At 42.9% G+C, this 15,599-nt stretch overlaps 1 protein-coding gene across 1 annotated transcript; it reads left to right on the plus strand.

Moving 5' to 3' along the window:
* The first annotated feature begins 3,294 nt into the window (after nt 1-3,294).
* On the plus strand, nt 3,295-15,182 carry LOC128375266 (SLIT and NTRK-like protein 3). Its single transcript, XM_053335569.1, has 7 exons — nt 3,295-3,510; nt 3,693-3,944; nt 4,192-4,307; nt 4,573-5,502; nt 6,958-7,177; nt 13,976-14,646; nt 14,737-15,182. The coding sequence occupies exons 1-7, from the start codon at nt 3,295-3,297 to the stop codon at nt 15,167-15,169; spliced, it is 2,838 nt and encodes a 945-aa protein (XP_053191544.1). The 3' UTR covers nt 15,170-15,182.
* Nucleotides 15,183-15,599: the final 417 nt, after the last annotated feature.

Below are 15,599 nucleotides of genomic sequence, written 5' to 3' on the forward strand. Positions count from 1 at the left end.
TCTTTCTCTCCCTCTCTCTCTTTCTCTCTCTCCGTTTTTATCCTCCACCTCATTGCAGTCTTATCACGTCCCCCCCCCCTCTCTCCACACCACCACCACCACCACCTCCTTGCTCTGCCCCCCCCCTCACCTCCCCATCCGCCTCAGCCGCTACAGGAGAGGAGAGAGAGGGAGAAGAGTGCGGCTGAATGTGAACGACATGTCGACAGTCAGCCTCTAAAGTGTTTTCTCGGTCGTTCCCTAATTCTTTGGCGGCGGACTGAGTGAGTATTACCCGCATCCCTGCTCTGCTAAGCGTCGCTGTGTGGATCAGAGAAGCTGGTGGGGAGAGACAGACAATGGGGAATGCAATTGGATTGCGTTACTCTGCCAAGGATTTTCATACATAGCCTGGTAAATGTCTTAATAGGTTCTGTTAATGACTAGGCTGTTTAATTGGTCATGCTTTAATTCTGCTAACTATTACAATGTATGTGCTGTAATGTTGGGAGCTAATTGATTTTGCTATGGGCTATCCAGGCTGATAGCCCCATACATTTGATCTGTGATGCTGCTGCTCGCCTGATAGTGCGGGTCTGTGCTGAGAGCAGGGGCCCATGTAAAAGCCAGTGTGAAGCTTGGTGAGGCTCTCTGTAGTCTGACGGACAGAGAGGACAGAGAGGTAGACACGAGAATTATGTGACATGAATAATATGGTGAAGAATAAGCAGTGACCGTCATCTCTAGTTCGCTTGCGTCAGTGTGCAGGTCTGGAGGAGAGAGAGAGAGGGGAAAAAAACTTAAAGCCAGAGAGAATCAAGAAAGACAGGGGAAGGAAGCCACACCTGTGTCAGGCCTGTTTTCAGATGGACTGGACGTCAAGACAGACAGACAGACAGACAAATAGATAGATAGATAGATAGATAGGTAGGTAGATAGATAGATAGATAGGTAGTTTTAAATTCTGCTGTGCTGTCACCAGTCAACACATAAGTCCTTTCGTTTCTTGTTAACATAATGATGCAGAGCTATGCCGACTGCTGACTAGTCCACTCTGCTGATTGGAGGAAAGAGCTTGAGTGTTGACTGTGTTTCTTCTTATTAAGGAGAGATGGCCATCCACCAAAGCAGTTTCTAACAGGAGGGATCCCAGTGGTCTATCTGGACTCAGTATTGATCTCCTCTATACAGGGGGCTTTGGGCCCAGCTATAAACAATGCATTTTCTTGGACGACTGCGTAACTCTCCTCCAAAGACCTACTGGGACTCTGAATGGGTTGTATTCTGTATTGTATTCCAATTTGTCAAACACTATTGAGCATGTTGGCCTAGATTGTCCTGCGGGTTTTTTATGTGAAGCATAGATGCTCTGTAGAAAATCCACTTGAATGGGTGAATTTTCCCCCATCTTACAGGGGAAAAACATGTTTTTCACTTCTGTTTATGCTCTTTTAGGAACTGTAGGCTTGTCCAACAAGTGCTGCTGCCTTACACTGGTTTGTTATGAAAGCACACACTCATCTACACGTGTCTAGCTACCTGTTTCTGTACTTGGCAGGCTATAAAAGCATTCTTTTTGGATATGGTTTGACCTTTCTCACATTGTTTTTCACGCATGTACTGTAACTTGGCTCCAGCGCTGTTTCTCTGCGAGGCAGGCGTACATTGTGTGCAGGGCGAGAGGAGGGCTTTGATGTAATCAATATCAGATTTCAGCTGTTTCACTGAGTGGCTGCCTTGACTGACTTCTCACTGCTTATGCAATCCCACTCCTCTCTCTCCCACCTCACCTGTTTCCTCTTCCTTTGTACCTACTCTCTGCCCATTACTCTTCCTTTATCTGTCTGTCTCTCCTTTACTCCATTCCTTCGTCTTGTTCCCATTTTCCTCCTCCTCCTCCTCTCGTTTCCACCTCTCCCTTCATCTTCCCCGTCATAATCATCTCTGTGATTGCTCTTCCTCTCCCGGGCGGTGATGTTTTCACTTCTGCCTCCTTGTCTAACTCACTGATGCTAGATTATTGCTGTATGATTACAGCTACCATACCATCATGATCATTATTGCATTTCGCATGGCAGTGTTCAACACTGTTTGAGCAGATCGAGATGCTTTATCCAATTTAGATCTCATTAAGACTTGAGAGGAGATATCCCCATGCGAGACTCATATCTCAGCTGTTTTTTATGTTTTGTTGGTTTTGTTTCTAGGACTACTGCAACTGTCAACGAACCCCCTTCTCAATCTGTTGTTATTGCCTTGCCATCCTCATCATCATCATTATTGTCAACATCACCATCAGTACATGTTTCTGTCCGTCATTGCTCTGCCTCCACATCAGCGCTTTTGAAAAATTTGAAGTTTTGATCCACAGAGATGCTTCCACTCCACTGTCATTATCACAATAATGAGTATGACAGGACTCAATGGCTGTTGATAACCTCACCATATTCTGCTGATTGATAATATGGGGTATTTTGCTCTTCATCCTTCTGTTCTCTGATTGCCATTCATCTTATTAAATGGAGCAGTTCATTAGACAGAAGCATTATGAATCTGATTTGCATTTACCCATATTCATATTGCATACATTAAAACAACACATGCGTGACATTTCGGCTTCACCGGGCTTTTGAGAAAACAAATGAATGTATTCATCACAAGCCCCCCCCCCTCCACTTGTCCAAAAAGCCACTCTGAAAATGATAAAATGTGATTCACAGGTGAACTAGCCCCTTTGCTTGCTTTTGTTTTGCATTTTCAATGTCAGTATTTGAATTTTTAATTCAAAAGCAACATTGTAGCAGCTGAGAGATTGTCCAGCTTGCTGTATTTAAGTCAGTATTTCCTGCTTTTGTAAATCCTGTAAATCCCAAGCTCTGTCTCCCTGTGCTGAATACATCTTACATATGTTTACCATGGTATTAATCATATCACTGCATACTGTGGCCTCCAGTTAGCCTGTATATCATTATTCCAATGTAATGTAATTTTGTCCCTATGGCACAGTCTATGGGATTTAACTTTTATTTTCTGTCTGTTTTAGTATGCTTGTGATGTATCATCAATCTGATTCATCCTGAGCTTTTTCTGTTGCTTCTCTGGCTGTTTGCCCTCTTTTAACCGTGTGTGTGTGTGTGTGTGTGTGTGTGTGTGTGTGTGTGTGTGTGTGTGCGCACGTGCATGTGTTTGTGCGCTTGGTACGTCTGTCTGAATGTATGCGTGCATGTGTGATGTCTCTCCATCTATGCAGTGCGGTGAAGGGCCAATGTCGGGCTGTAGCCCCAGGCTGCTCAGCTGAGAGGGAGAAGCAGGAGGATGCAGTGGGTCACTCTTGCAGTGGCCCTGGGGTGTGTGTGTCTGTCCCGGGCATCGCACACCCCAACCCCTACCCCAACCTCCACACACACCCCTCTGGTGGACAACTCTGAGGAGGAAGTGGACGAGCCGTGTTTTGAACCGTGCACGTGCGAGGTCAAAGAAGGCGTGCTGCACGTGCACTGCGACAGGCGGGGCTTCACTAATGTCAGCCAGGTATCATTCCTGTTCATCTATCTGGCCGTGCATGTGTGACTGCACTTTATTGCGCTGTCATTGCAAGTGATCTGTATCTCCAAGTCTAATATCCTGTCTCTAATATGCCTTATGGGTGTTTCTAACTGTTAAATTCATGTAATTAATAAGATAACTAATCAGACCACTAATTAATCATTCAGGTGTCACAGTCATGGGTCCGCCCTTTCAAACTCAACCTCCAGAGGAACTCTCTGAGGCGTCTCTATAGCAACGGGTTTCAGCACCTTGGCAACGCAGTGTCCATAAACCTTGGCAACAATGCACTCCAGGACATCCGAGTGGGAGCTTTCAATGGGCTGGCCAAACTGAGACGCCTGTACCTCCATGAGAACAAGCTGGAGGTCTTCAGAAATGATACCTTCACTGGCTTAGAGGCTCTGGAATACCTCCAGGTAGGATTAATCCACGCTGATTATCCATGATTGACAGGATTATTGAGAAATTTGCCCAAGATTATGGTAAAAAGCCGTGACAGAAATAGTCAACGGCTAGCAGGTGGCCCCAGCGAAAGAATTGTCTCAAGATCTGTGTGTGTTTTTTAATGGAGTTGGCAAGTGCTGCAGCTTTCCTGCCGAGTTAAGTCTATTTTCCAATTGCAGCAATTATGTGTTCTTCACATTTTCTCTTTCCTACCTGCAGGCTGACTACAACGTGATCAAACGAATAGACAGCGGTGCTCTTAGGTTCCTCTACAAGCTCCGGGTTCTCATCTTAAACGACAACCTGATCCCTGTCTTGCCTGCTCATCTGTTCAGGTTAGAATCTGATTATTGCACTGCAAAGCTTTTGTATTATGCCAGGCCTGATCTGCAGAAATATCAGTGTCAGACACAATTAGCCAGTATGTACTGTTGTTGAATTAATGTTTCTGTGGGATTCTATTTCATATCATTACATATCACATTAGTCATCAGATAAAAAGCAAATATCTCAGCAGCAGAATGTGTATTTCTACTTACTATCACGTTGTCTTTCCATTTACCCAGCTAACTATCTTCCCTCCTCTTTCTCCTGCTTCAGATCTGTGTCTCTGACTCATCTGGACCTGCGGGGAAACCGTCTGAAGAGCCTTGCATATGCCGGGACCCTGGAGTATGTTGGTCGCTCCCTGATGGAGATACAGCTGGAGGAGAATCCCTGGAACTGTGGCTGTGAGGCAGTGCAGCTACAACAGTGGCTGGGTCAGATACCCTACACCGCTGTTGTCGGTGATGTTACTTGTGAATATCCTTTCCATCTTCATGGCAAAGACTTGAGGGAAATCCCCCGCAAGGAGCTGTGTGCTGACCTCCCGGATAAAGACTTACAAGCAGAAGGGGGTGGCCCATCAGGGGGGTCACAGCCCCAACATTTTCCTCCTAATGCTAAGCCTAACTCCCACCCTGGGCGTGTCAGACCAACTAAACCCTCCTCCATGGTCCACGGCTCCCGCCAGAATACTCATACCTCCTCCACTTCATCCTCCTCTTCCTCTGCAGAGCGTAAAGACAGGGAGAGGCACCCGAGGCCAACAAAGAGGCCTCGACCCTCCAGAACATCCCCCACATCTCGCAGTCTGATGCCCAACCAGAATCCACCAGTGGCTGGCTACCAGACACGACCCCCCATTCCCATCATCTGTCCCCTGGGCTGCACTTGCAACTTGCACATCACAGACTTGGGCCTGACCGTCAACTGCAAGGAGAACGGCTTCCTCAACGTGTCTCAGCTCACACCGAGGCCGCTCAATGGCCGTAAACTGTACCTTAGTGGAAATTTAATCCAGAGGATCTACCACACAGACTTCTGGAATTTCTCCAGTCTTGATCTGCTTCACCTGGGAAACAACCGCATCTCTTACCTCCAGGAGGGGGCTTTCTCCAGCCTGTCAAGCCTGAGGAGCCTCTATCTGAATGGGAACAACCTGGAGAGGCTCAGCCCTGACATGTTCCTGGGGCTGCAGAATCTAAGGTAGAATATTTTGGATTTTTGGATCACTGGCGGCATTTCAAGCTCGTTATTTTCGCTGCACTTCAAACAAATTCATAAACTGAAACCACATGTCAGCTCAGATATTTAGACATTCGTTTTTAAGTATGTGGAAATTAATTTCAACGTAATACTGGCATAGCACAGAGCAGAACATTTTGATTACCATTTTGCTGGAGTTTGATTGAAATGAAAGGTGCCTATTCTCTTTCCAGGAGTATCATCTGTTAGTCACACTGCCTGATAGCATGCTTCAGTTGAGGTGTGAGCCTGGTATGAGCGACAATGTGAAAATTAATGTTTTTTTGCATGTGCATACAGAGGTGTTGATAAGGTGTTGAGACGTCTGGATGATACCAGGAATTTGCGTTTGGGGAAAGGCTTATTATAAAAAAACAGTTGTCACAATAATACATATGTATCATTGTCAGATTAAGCTTATACAGATAATTCTGCAAATAATGCATACAGACCTTAGCAAATATCTACAGTCAGTAATTATATTTATTCACTGGATTAAACATTGTGGTGTTTGATGAAGGCAGCAGGTCAGCTTTCATGTTTCACTGTATAAAGAATGAGAACAGAAAAAGTGACAAAATTTGACAAGGTGCCATCAAATTCAAAGTATAATTTTGCTCTTAGTTCTCAGGTCCACTGTCTCTATATTTTAAGATAAGGCTCGGAGGATCCACAGTTCCATTAATTTGACTTGTAATCAATAATAAAGATCCTCTCAGGACATTCAAAAAATCTTTCCTCTTAACCTCTCGTTAGCCTTTGTTAGTGACTCTAGGGCAAGCAAGTGCTGAGTAATTTAAACCAGACCTATTACTTATTTCAGCAATGGTAGCTTATTGGATGGCTTGCATGCAAGAAAAACTCTCGATTAATACTTTTATTCCCTAAGTTCACACTTATTTCTATTATTGAAAAAAAAAACTTAAAAATTCAACGCTTCTTAAATTTAACTCGATGATCAGGCATGCCAAAGCAGTAAGTAGTCATGTGTGTAAAATCACACAGTGTCATCTGATCAACTAATTAGCGGTTAATAGTAAAAGGGCAGAGCAAATTAAATTATGTCATGACGTCTTTACATAAATATTGATTTATATAATTATCAAGCCGGGACAGGAGAGATAAATTATCTACTGAATATTTAAAACTAAATCATTTGTAAATGGGAAAATGCATACTGCGTCGTAATCAAGAATCAAGTATAACTTATGTATACAAAGTTAAAACAAAGACGGAATTGGCTTTTTTAATTTTGTAATTCATGTTTCTGTAGAGTTAAATGTCACTAAACACTAGGAGACAGCGATAGTTTCCTTTAACACCATCCCTCATTTCTACCCCGATTTACAAAGCTCATTATCAGTTTGTTTGCATGTATACAACTACACTGTAACACTGGCTCCTCCTCTCTTTTAGGTACCTTTACTTTGAGTACAATGAGATCCGTGAGGTAGACCGTGGGAGTTTTGACTCCATGCCGTCTCTCCAGCTGTTGTTTCTCAACGCCAACCTGCTACGGAGCCTTCCTCTCGGTGTGTTTTCTGGAGTGAACTTGGCACGCCTCAATCTGAGAAACAACCACCTTCTGCATCTTCCTATGGAGGGCGTGCTGGAGCATCTCACCGGACTGGTACAGGTTGGTTCAAACCGAGGACTGTATTCACTGAATGAATTGTGGTTGCGGTGGAATTGTTGTGGATGCTGGAAAAAACTGTGATCTGATAACCTGCGGGTGTTTAAATGAGTCAAATTACTTGGAGTCAGTTACTTGGCAAGAGGCTTTTAAACAATTTTAGGCCAAATAACATGCATTTTGTTGAATGACAGACACAGGGTAAAAAACAAAGATTATTGAATTGGATAACCCCCATTGATTTACTAAACTAAAATGTGCATAATTACAGAGAATATATTTATTTCAAATGTCAGCCGACGAGATTAAAAGAACTAATAAATTGCCAAGACACATTATTTTATCACAGCTTGATGAAATAAACAAAACAAGCTGAAATCTTGGATGAAGCCATACGCGTATTTAAAACTTCTGGCAGACCCTGATCTCCTGGCCTCTGGCACAGCTGCAGTTTTTCCCGTCATCTGCATCGTCTGTTGTTTTGAGAGCTCGGCTGTGGCATGTGGGACTATGGTTGCGCCTCAGGTATTCTAATTGGAAAATTGCAATTGACTCGATTTGCATAAGTGGTCTTAATAAATCAGGAGCTAAACTGGAGAAAGCTGAACCCCTCGAGTTTTTGAGCATGGCTGTAATCAGCAAACCTCTAAGTAAACAGACTACAAACTACAGGATGTGTTGAATTCACAGTTAGCGTTAGACCTTACCTTGCACATTTGACTCCAGCATTATGTGACTGGTTGCTATACACAATGCACTGATACCTGAGGTATTGCATTATACCATCCTGCCTCCTCTCACTTCAAATTTAGAGTACCAGGCTTTTCTTAGACAGCCAGAGTAGAATGAGGTAAGGTGGGAGTGGATTAGCCTGAATGTCATTGTGAATTTCCGTTTTACTTTGCTCAATAAAAAAAATTCCTGATCCAAGGTAGTGTGGGTGAGGCTGGCAGTTCAGAGGCTGTTTCTAAATGCTTGCTCAAGGGAAGAACGACGGTTTATGGTGCTGGAGAAATAACATAGTGTATTATGTTTTTGTGCTGTTATATGCTTCTGATGTCCAGGAGCATTAAAGCATTCACCAAATGGAAGTACACTGCGGGCCATATTCATAAAGCCCAGCGGTATCACCATTGTAGTCCTTAAAATCTCTGGCACAGTAATTGAATTCATTCATTTACCAAGGTTGTTATTACTCTGACAAAGCCACGTTAGTGCTGCCCATGGACTGCAAAAAAAAAATAGTGTGACAATGATATCACCTGTTGACTTACTGCTGGCCTGTTTCAATGATGGATTTCTGGGTGCTGGCATGTGTTTTCGGAGTCAGGGTTTGCACAGTAAAATCAAAGGGCAACACAGATGGAAGCAGGGTGAAGCTTGCAGCTGCTGTAAAAAGCAGTCAATTTTGATAATCATAAAGCAGCAGCATGTATAGCTTCGAGTCACTAAGCCTCATTCACAAACAGCAAGAATGCATAAATCTGTGCTTAAACTGTGTGTATGGTTGTTTTAAGCACAAATCCAGGATTCATCAATATGTTCTTACCTACATTTTTTTCTTACTCTGTGTAAAATGTAGAACTGTTTTAGATATATTTATTCAATGTAAACAGTATATTTGAACCACAGTTATTTAAAAGAAATGATTGGGCCTTATCAGATTGTGACATTGCTACTAATTCACAATTTATTTACAGTATGTGGCATAAAATCAAAAGATAAGATGTAATCAATAAATCAACTTCATAAATGTAATAAAATTATTAATATATTAAAATTGTCCAGTTCCCACTTTTAGAACAGTAGCTTATATATTGGAATTTATATTGGAATATGAAAGCAATTAATATCCCCCTGCAGATTTGTCTCTGATAGATGCAGCTGGTTAACCAGAAGCCTGCTCACTGATCCTCACAGCCTGACAGTTCTGTAGTGGCACAGGGAGGGGCACTCTGCTTTCACTACATCACAGCCTGTTGTGGACAGAGATGAAACACACTGCGCACCTGACACAGCAGTACACATTTATTTAGATCAATTCCACACATACTGCATGGTAGTGGTGCAACAGGTATGCAGTCTGTATACAGGATTCACAGTCGGGGCTCAAAACGGTTGTGCCATTGACATGTTTACCAGCTAAATCTGCCCATTCTGGCTTCTATATCTATAAGCTTTTCCTACACAGTCCTCTTTGCAGTGAGTGGCAGCTTCCTCCACTGCTACACCACTCCAACCAAGCTTTCCCTATATAGAGAAATGGGGGTGTGGTGGCATGCTAATTATCAATAGCAGCAATGCGCCTGTCAATTTAGAGTGATTGTAATTCTCTAATATAAGCACAGTGTTAAGAACAAAATTGGCCAGTGCATACGTGCTATGAATCTGATGGTCATTTTGTGTGTGCATTTATTCTGAGTGCAAAGTAAAAACATTTCTATGCATCTGTCTCTCACTAGTGAATGAAGGCCACTGTCATACCAAGAATGATATAGTATACCCACGTACATGTATTGATACAGTACTTAAAAAATACCTCCCTGTTATTTAAAAGATAACATTATTTAAAAGGTGAGACATCAAACAGAAATTTAAAATTCTAATGGTGTCACCGATTTCTTATTAGCATCACAAGTACTAAAGGGTATAACCAATAAAAGCCACTGACAAAAGAAACATAAGCACCGACTTCAGACCTCTCTGAACACTCGGTTTCCAACTTTTTTTTCTGACGTCAGCTCATGATGGATTTCTTTATATGTTCATTTGCTCCACTCACAGCCAGTTCACTGCTCCGCTTTGCCTACATTATGGCATTTTTCCATTGTGTTGTGGGTACTCACACTGTGTTTTTGCGTTACACAGCACAGCAAAGTTTATGAGTTGGAGGTATGCTGGTTGTCTGCAGCTCTTCATCAGACATCATCGTCATTGTGGCTGTTTCTTCTTGTACTATTCCTCCCTGCATTATTTCTAACTTAACCGCTGAACAGACTGCTCCATATGTTGTTGTGTCGACCGGTTTTTAGCACTAATGAAGCTAATTTGGTGAGGAACACAATTTAGGCCTCTGGAAAGCTGGCCAATCAGAACAGAGTGGGCTCATGGGGAGGGGGGCCTTAAAGAGGCAGGAGCTAAAATTGCCTATTTAAGAGATAGAGACTGACTTGAGGGACTGCATAAAGCACCAGTGTAAGAAAAATAAGAAGTTTTTTGAACTGTGAATCATGCAAAGCTACTCTATTTGAGTCTCAGAATAAAAGTATAGCACTGGAAATGAGCATAAAATAGGTCAACTTTAATAGAAATCAAGTCAGGTGACTCAGCATCTGAGTGGATGCCAGAAATATATACAGTTCAGGAGTACATATGTCTTTCTCTCTAAACACAAGAGAACTGCTGTATAGTAGGGCAGCACTCTCTCATCGATGCCAACTGCAATCAAGAAACTTGCCCACAGTCACGTCTCACCTTGTGTGCTGTCAGATACAAAAACAGCACAGCATTCACAGGTGGCAGGTTTGACAAGACAACATTGCATTTAATGCCCAACAAAGCATGAATAGGCATTAATACATCATCAGCCTGTTACATACACAGTTAGATATAGAATTAGGGATATTGTGCATTTCTTACTGAATGTTAATACTTAACTATATGTTGTACTATTCAAGCAGTGTAAAAGTTAAATTATGTTATTTTCAACCTGGGTATTATTATAACAATTGTGGCCATTCTAACTATGCAGGTGCAAATTCTCCACCTTTTTATGCATTGAACACAAGTTATATTTTCTTGTAAGGATTTCTCTCGAATTTGCAAGTCACAGCAAAAAAAGCACAACCACCTGGTGTTTTAGACATAGCTACAGTATCTCAATAAAACCACCTGCAAAAGACCAGGCTTTTAGCTGTTTGACCGGTCTTCTGGCAAGCATACAAATGTGTTTTCTGTTTCTGGTAGGGAGTTGGTCTTTAGTCTCATCAACTGTCTCAGTATAATTTAGCATTAAATGCCATTAAGACCAGTATACTGCGCTGTAATTAATAATTATTGGAAGAAAACAGTAATTTAGTATAGAGGTGCACAGAACAACCACTTATATTCAATTTACCAAGAGGGGGTGGATAATATAAGCCTGACATAATAAGTATCATTATTATTTCACTGTGTTATGGTATTTACTAGTATTCACAATCACATAGTAAAAAGTTAATTGTTATCCAGCTGAGTCAAATGTTTTTTCTAGTGTTATTCTGCTTTTTCAATAACAAAAGCTGCTTTTTGATGTTCTTTCCAGGGTGTAAAGTCTATTAAAAATGGCCAAACTATAAGAAAAATAAGATACATTAACTCCATTTTTGGATGTGTTTTGTTGTTTGATATTGTATTAGCCAAATGTAGTCCTCATGTCATGTCTTCATACTTCCATAGCAGTTGCAGCACAATCTGAACACAGGAAATCCAGATATCTGACAGATATCTATTAAAAGTCAGTGTTTGTTTTCCCACAGAATAAAAGATCAAGGGCTTTTTTGTAGACTCGCCATGTTGCACTGATGTTCAGCAATCACACAGAGGCAGAGATGCCAATTTCTCCACTGACAGTAGCCTCAATGGACCAGAAATTCTTGCTCTTTGCTCTTTGCTATTACTATCGCTCTCTGTCTCCACCTACATGAAACACAAACCGCTGGATAAAACAAGTTCATGCCCCTTCTCAAGGGGCTGTTGAAGTCACTATGGGAAATGTGGGAAATCACTATCTGAGGTAGAAGTCGCCGAGGCAGACAATGAGAGTGAGTACACTATGAAAGTAAATTACAACACTTTAAAAAACATCTCCTGGAACACCTGCAACATCACAGAACAATGAAATCTAACATTGCAAGAGTGAATTCCTCTGTATGTTTGACATTTCACATGCTATGTAGCCATGAACAGTTTTCCAATACACATTTTGAGGGAAAAAAAACATTGTATTTTGCGTATGCATCAGATTCTTCTTCAAATGCAGTCTTTTGACAATGAAAGGCTTGGCAAGCTGAAGCCCAGGGGTGTCATATCACCAGGGACTACAGCAAAATCTCTGCAATTAGAACTTCCAAAACCTGCTTATATTGACTATATTTCTGTGAACTAACTGGAGCTGTTCTGATGATTGACGTGATATTACTGTTTGGGAAAAGTGATCAATTACCAGACACTGTGACAACCACTCACGACCCAGTGAGAACATCCTGAATTTCTCCCCTGATGCAATTTTTTTATAGCTCCTAAATAAAACCTGGACAATTATTGCTTGATCTCCATAATAATGATAAAACACACAAGAGCAAATGTACTCTTCTGCAGCTCAGGCATGACAGTTTTCATGGAAAAATGGTGCTATCATTTAAGTCAAGCAAAGTATATTTTATGACTAAAGTGTTTTTTATGTTTCTTATGGATTTCTTCCTGAACATAATCACAAGCTGCATCAAAACAGTGAATATTACACTTTAAACTGACATTAAAATAAACCAAACACAACCGTTTTTTTCAGTTGTAACATTAAGTGTGTCTCAGTCATGCTGAAACCTAGAAAACTGCACTTTTTAGTGGACCTTTAATATAGTGGAAGTGTTCAAACTGAGTGTTCTTTCTACTCACCCTCCGGACACAATTATGTCATTATTAAAGCTGTACAAAAAGCCCAAAGTGGGCTAACGTTGATAAAGTGAAGAAGCATCCTGTTTTTCAGTGTGAGGCATGGGGAAGTCGTCGTACCATGGCTCCCACGACAGCAATGCTGAATCATCTCAAAAAGCATCCATCTATTACTGCAAGCCAGGGAGACGGCCTAACCAAATTAGCATGACAACATTTGTGCAAGCTCCTTGGAAGTGTGACAGAGAGAATATCAGCTTTCATCGACGAACGTCATTGCTAAAAATATGGAACAGATCAGTCCTGCAGACAATACAATACAGACAATGTGATATAAGTGATTCCTTTTGTGCATAATCAGCTTTATCCTTTTTGAAGTGTGTCAAACTGAATATTTTAGCTTGTTTTAGGACACGCAATCAATAGTTGGCAATGAAAAAATGGATTTACGCACATACCTATTGGATTATAGCAGATGGGAGAATTACAGCACATCCCAGCTATTGTCAAAAACAAAGTGCTGTGATATTTTCACATGCTGGTTCCACAAACCTCCCGAAGAGTTTTGTGAATAACCACTTATGTAAACTCTGAGTGGTCTTTATTGTGAAAATATATAACCTGCTGTAGCACATGTGTGAACAGGTTTTAAAGAGAGCACTTGTGGGTGGTGGAAGTTGAATTGGTCGCTGCTCACATCTTTTGCTACTACTGAGCTTTTTTACTCAGCCATTCAGTTATTGCAAGCACTTCAGTGTTTTGATCCTATAATGACATTATTTACAGTAATTCAGAACTGTTCATCCCCTGCATATTTAAAATACATTTATAGAGACACTGGCCATCGTGGAAAGCTATATTATATTATGCTAATGCTCAAAAACTCATTTTGCATATAATCTTGCTCATGAAAGGCAAAGTTAGCAAAGAAAACATCGTTTTTCTTGTTGTCATCTTATTAGAGTTCTGGCTACTGGCTTATTCTTCAACACAAAAGACAAAGTAACTAATATACATCACAAGAATTATCTATTTAGTGTTTACATTCCACAAAGTGATTCATGTTTTTTTTTTTTATTGCATGGTAGACCGGTAATTAGTGTACTATTACATGTTGACAATGTGCTGTGGTGTTATGTATTTCTCTAGGTGGACCTGCAGCAGAACCCATGGGAGTGCAGCTGTGAAGCAGCTCCACTGAAGCGTTGGCTGGAGGGGCTCAGTGCTGTGGTGGTGGTGGGAGAGGTGGTCTGTCATTCCCCGGAAAAGACCAAAGGCGTAGACCTCCGCTCCCTCTCCATGGAGCTGCTCTGCCCTGAGCTGGAACCCCAGGAGGACCAGGAGCAGGAAGAGCAGACAGCCACCTCCACAGCCCCAGACAGAGGTGCATCGGTTGGCTACCCTGACTCAGGCCTGGGCCCTGTGATCCCTCCAGGGAAGGATTCAATCCCCCTGTCTGTGTTAGTGCTCAGCCTTTTGGTGTTATTTGTTGCAGCATTCTTCGCGGCAGCAGCACTAATCGCCTATGCCCTGAGGAGGAGGGACAAGCTGCCGTTCCGTCGCCAGGGAGAGGTAGACTTGGCTGGCATCCAGATGGAGTGTGAAATCTTCACCGAGCAGACGCACCACCACCACCATCACCACGGCCTACCAGAGACGCCGCCTCTACCTCCACCCGAACACAACCACGTCTACGACACCATATTGACCCCAGGCGCTGCATCGAAAGGTCCCAACCCCACTGCAACCTCACACATGTGTAGCAACGCCATCTACAAAGAGGAGCAGGATGCAGCGGTGAAACAGCGATCGCAGCAACAGCAGCAGCAACAGCAGCAGCAGCAGCAGCAGCAGCAGCAGCAACAGCAGCAGCAGCAACAGCAGCAGACGTTTGCAGCTTCCAATGAGAGCGAGGCTGGATACTGCTCAGCAGCAGAGAAGGAGAGGGAATGGACTCTAGAGGTGACCTCGTCACCCATCAGCACCGTCACGGAGGCGATGGGACCGCTCGCCGGCCTGCACAGAAATGGCATCCTCTGCCCTACAGTCATCGACAGCCAGGGCCCCACGCCTAAGGTCGAACTAGTGGACTGCCTCTTCAGGCTCCCTGCCCCTGAGTTCAGAGACCTGCCAGACAGGTTCGCGAGGCCACCACCCCGCTACCCTCACCCTCAAGACTCCAAACAGGAAGCCAGACCTGACCAAACACTTGTGGTCACCACTGCCAGCTCCACAGCAGGCAGTAGTAGCAGTCAGAGTGAGCAGGGAGCAGGAGAGCCGAGAGGCAGACTGAGGACCACACCAGACTACATGGAGGTGCTGGACCGCTCCTACCAGTTTTAACACTCCTCCTCCTCTTCCTCTCCCTCCTCCTCCTCCTCCACCTGCTACCCCTCTTCTCTTGTCTCCTCATCATCTCCCTATCTGGTGATGAATCATCCAGTAACAATGACTCCTGTACAGAGGCTGGCATGGCTTTGAGAGGAGCCTGTGGGGGAGCGGGACTACACTACACACTATGTTTATTCCTGGATAACAAGCTGAGGTCAGTTTTTGTATTTTCCCCACTACTGGCGCATAGGTTGGTATTTGGCAAGGGTTAGCTGATCCCAGATCTCTGCCTGGAGGCGAAACTTCAGCTGCAGCTATTACAGTACTTTTTCCTCCATTACGCCTCACAATGGTAAAGCTCTGAGGTTCTGAGGCTATGGGCTCCGTTTTTCTACTCAGCGCCACGATGAGGGATAGACCGCATGTTGGTGGTGGTAGTGGT

The sequence above is a fragment of the Scomber japonicus genome, chromosome 16, assembly GCF_027409825.1.
Source record: "Scomber japonicus isolate fScoJap1 chromosome 16, fScoJap1.pri, whole genome shotgun sequence".
Taxonomy (NCBI): Eukaryota; Metazoa; Chordata; class Actinopteri; order Scombriformes; family Scombridae; genus Scomber; species Scomber japonicus.

What these genes read in the sequence shown, in the direction of transcription:
- LOC128375266 (XM_053335569.1), top strand. Translation starts at nt 3,295, where the DNA reads ATGCAGTGGGTCACTCTTGCAGTGGCCCTGGGGTGTGTGTGTCTGTCC. An exon ending in AGGCTCTGGAATACCTCCAG is followed by an intron (nt 3,945 to 4,191) that starts GTAGGATTAATC and finishes TCCTACCTGCAG; the next exon opens with GCTGACTACAACGTGATCAA. An exon ending in TTGCCTGCTCATCTGTTCAG is followed by an intron (nt 4,308 to 4,572) that starts GTTAGAATCTGA and finishes CTCCTGCTTCAG; the next exon opens with ATCTGTGTCTCTGACTCATC.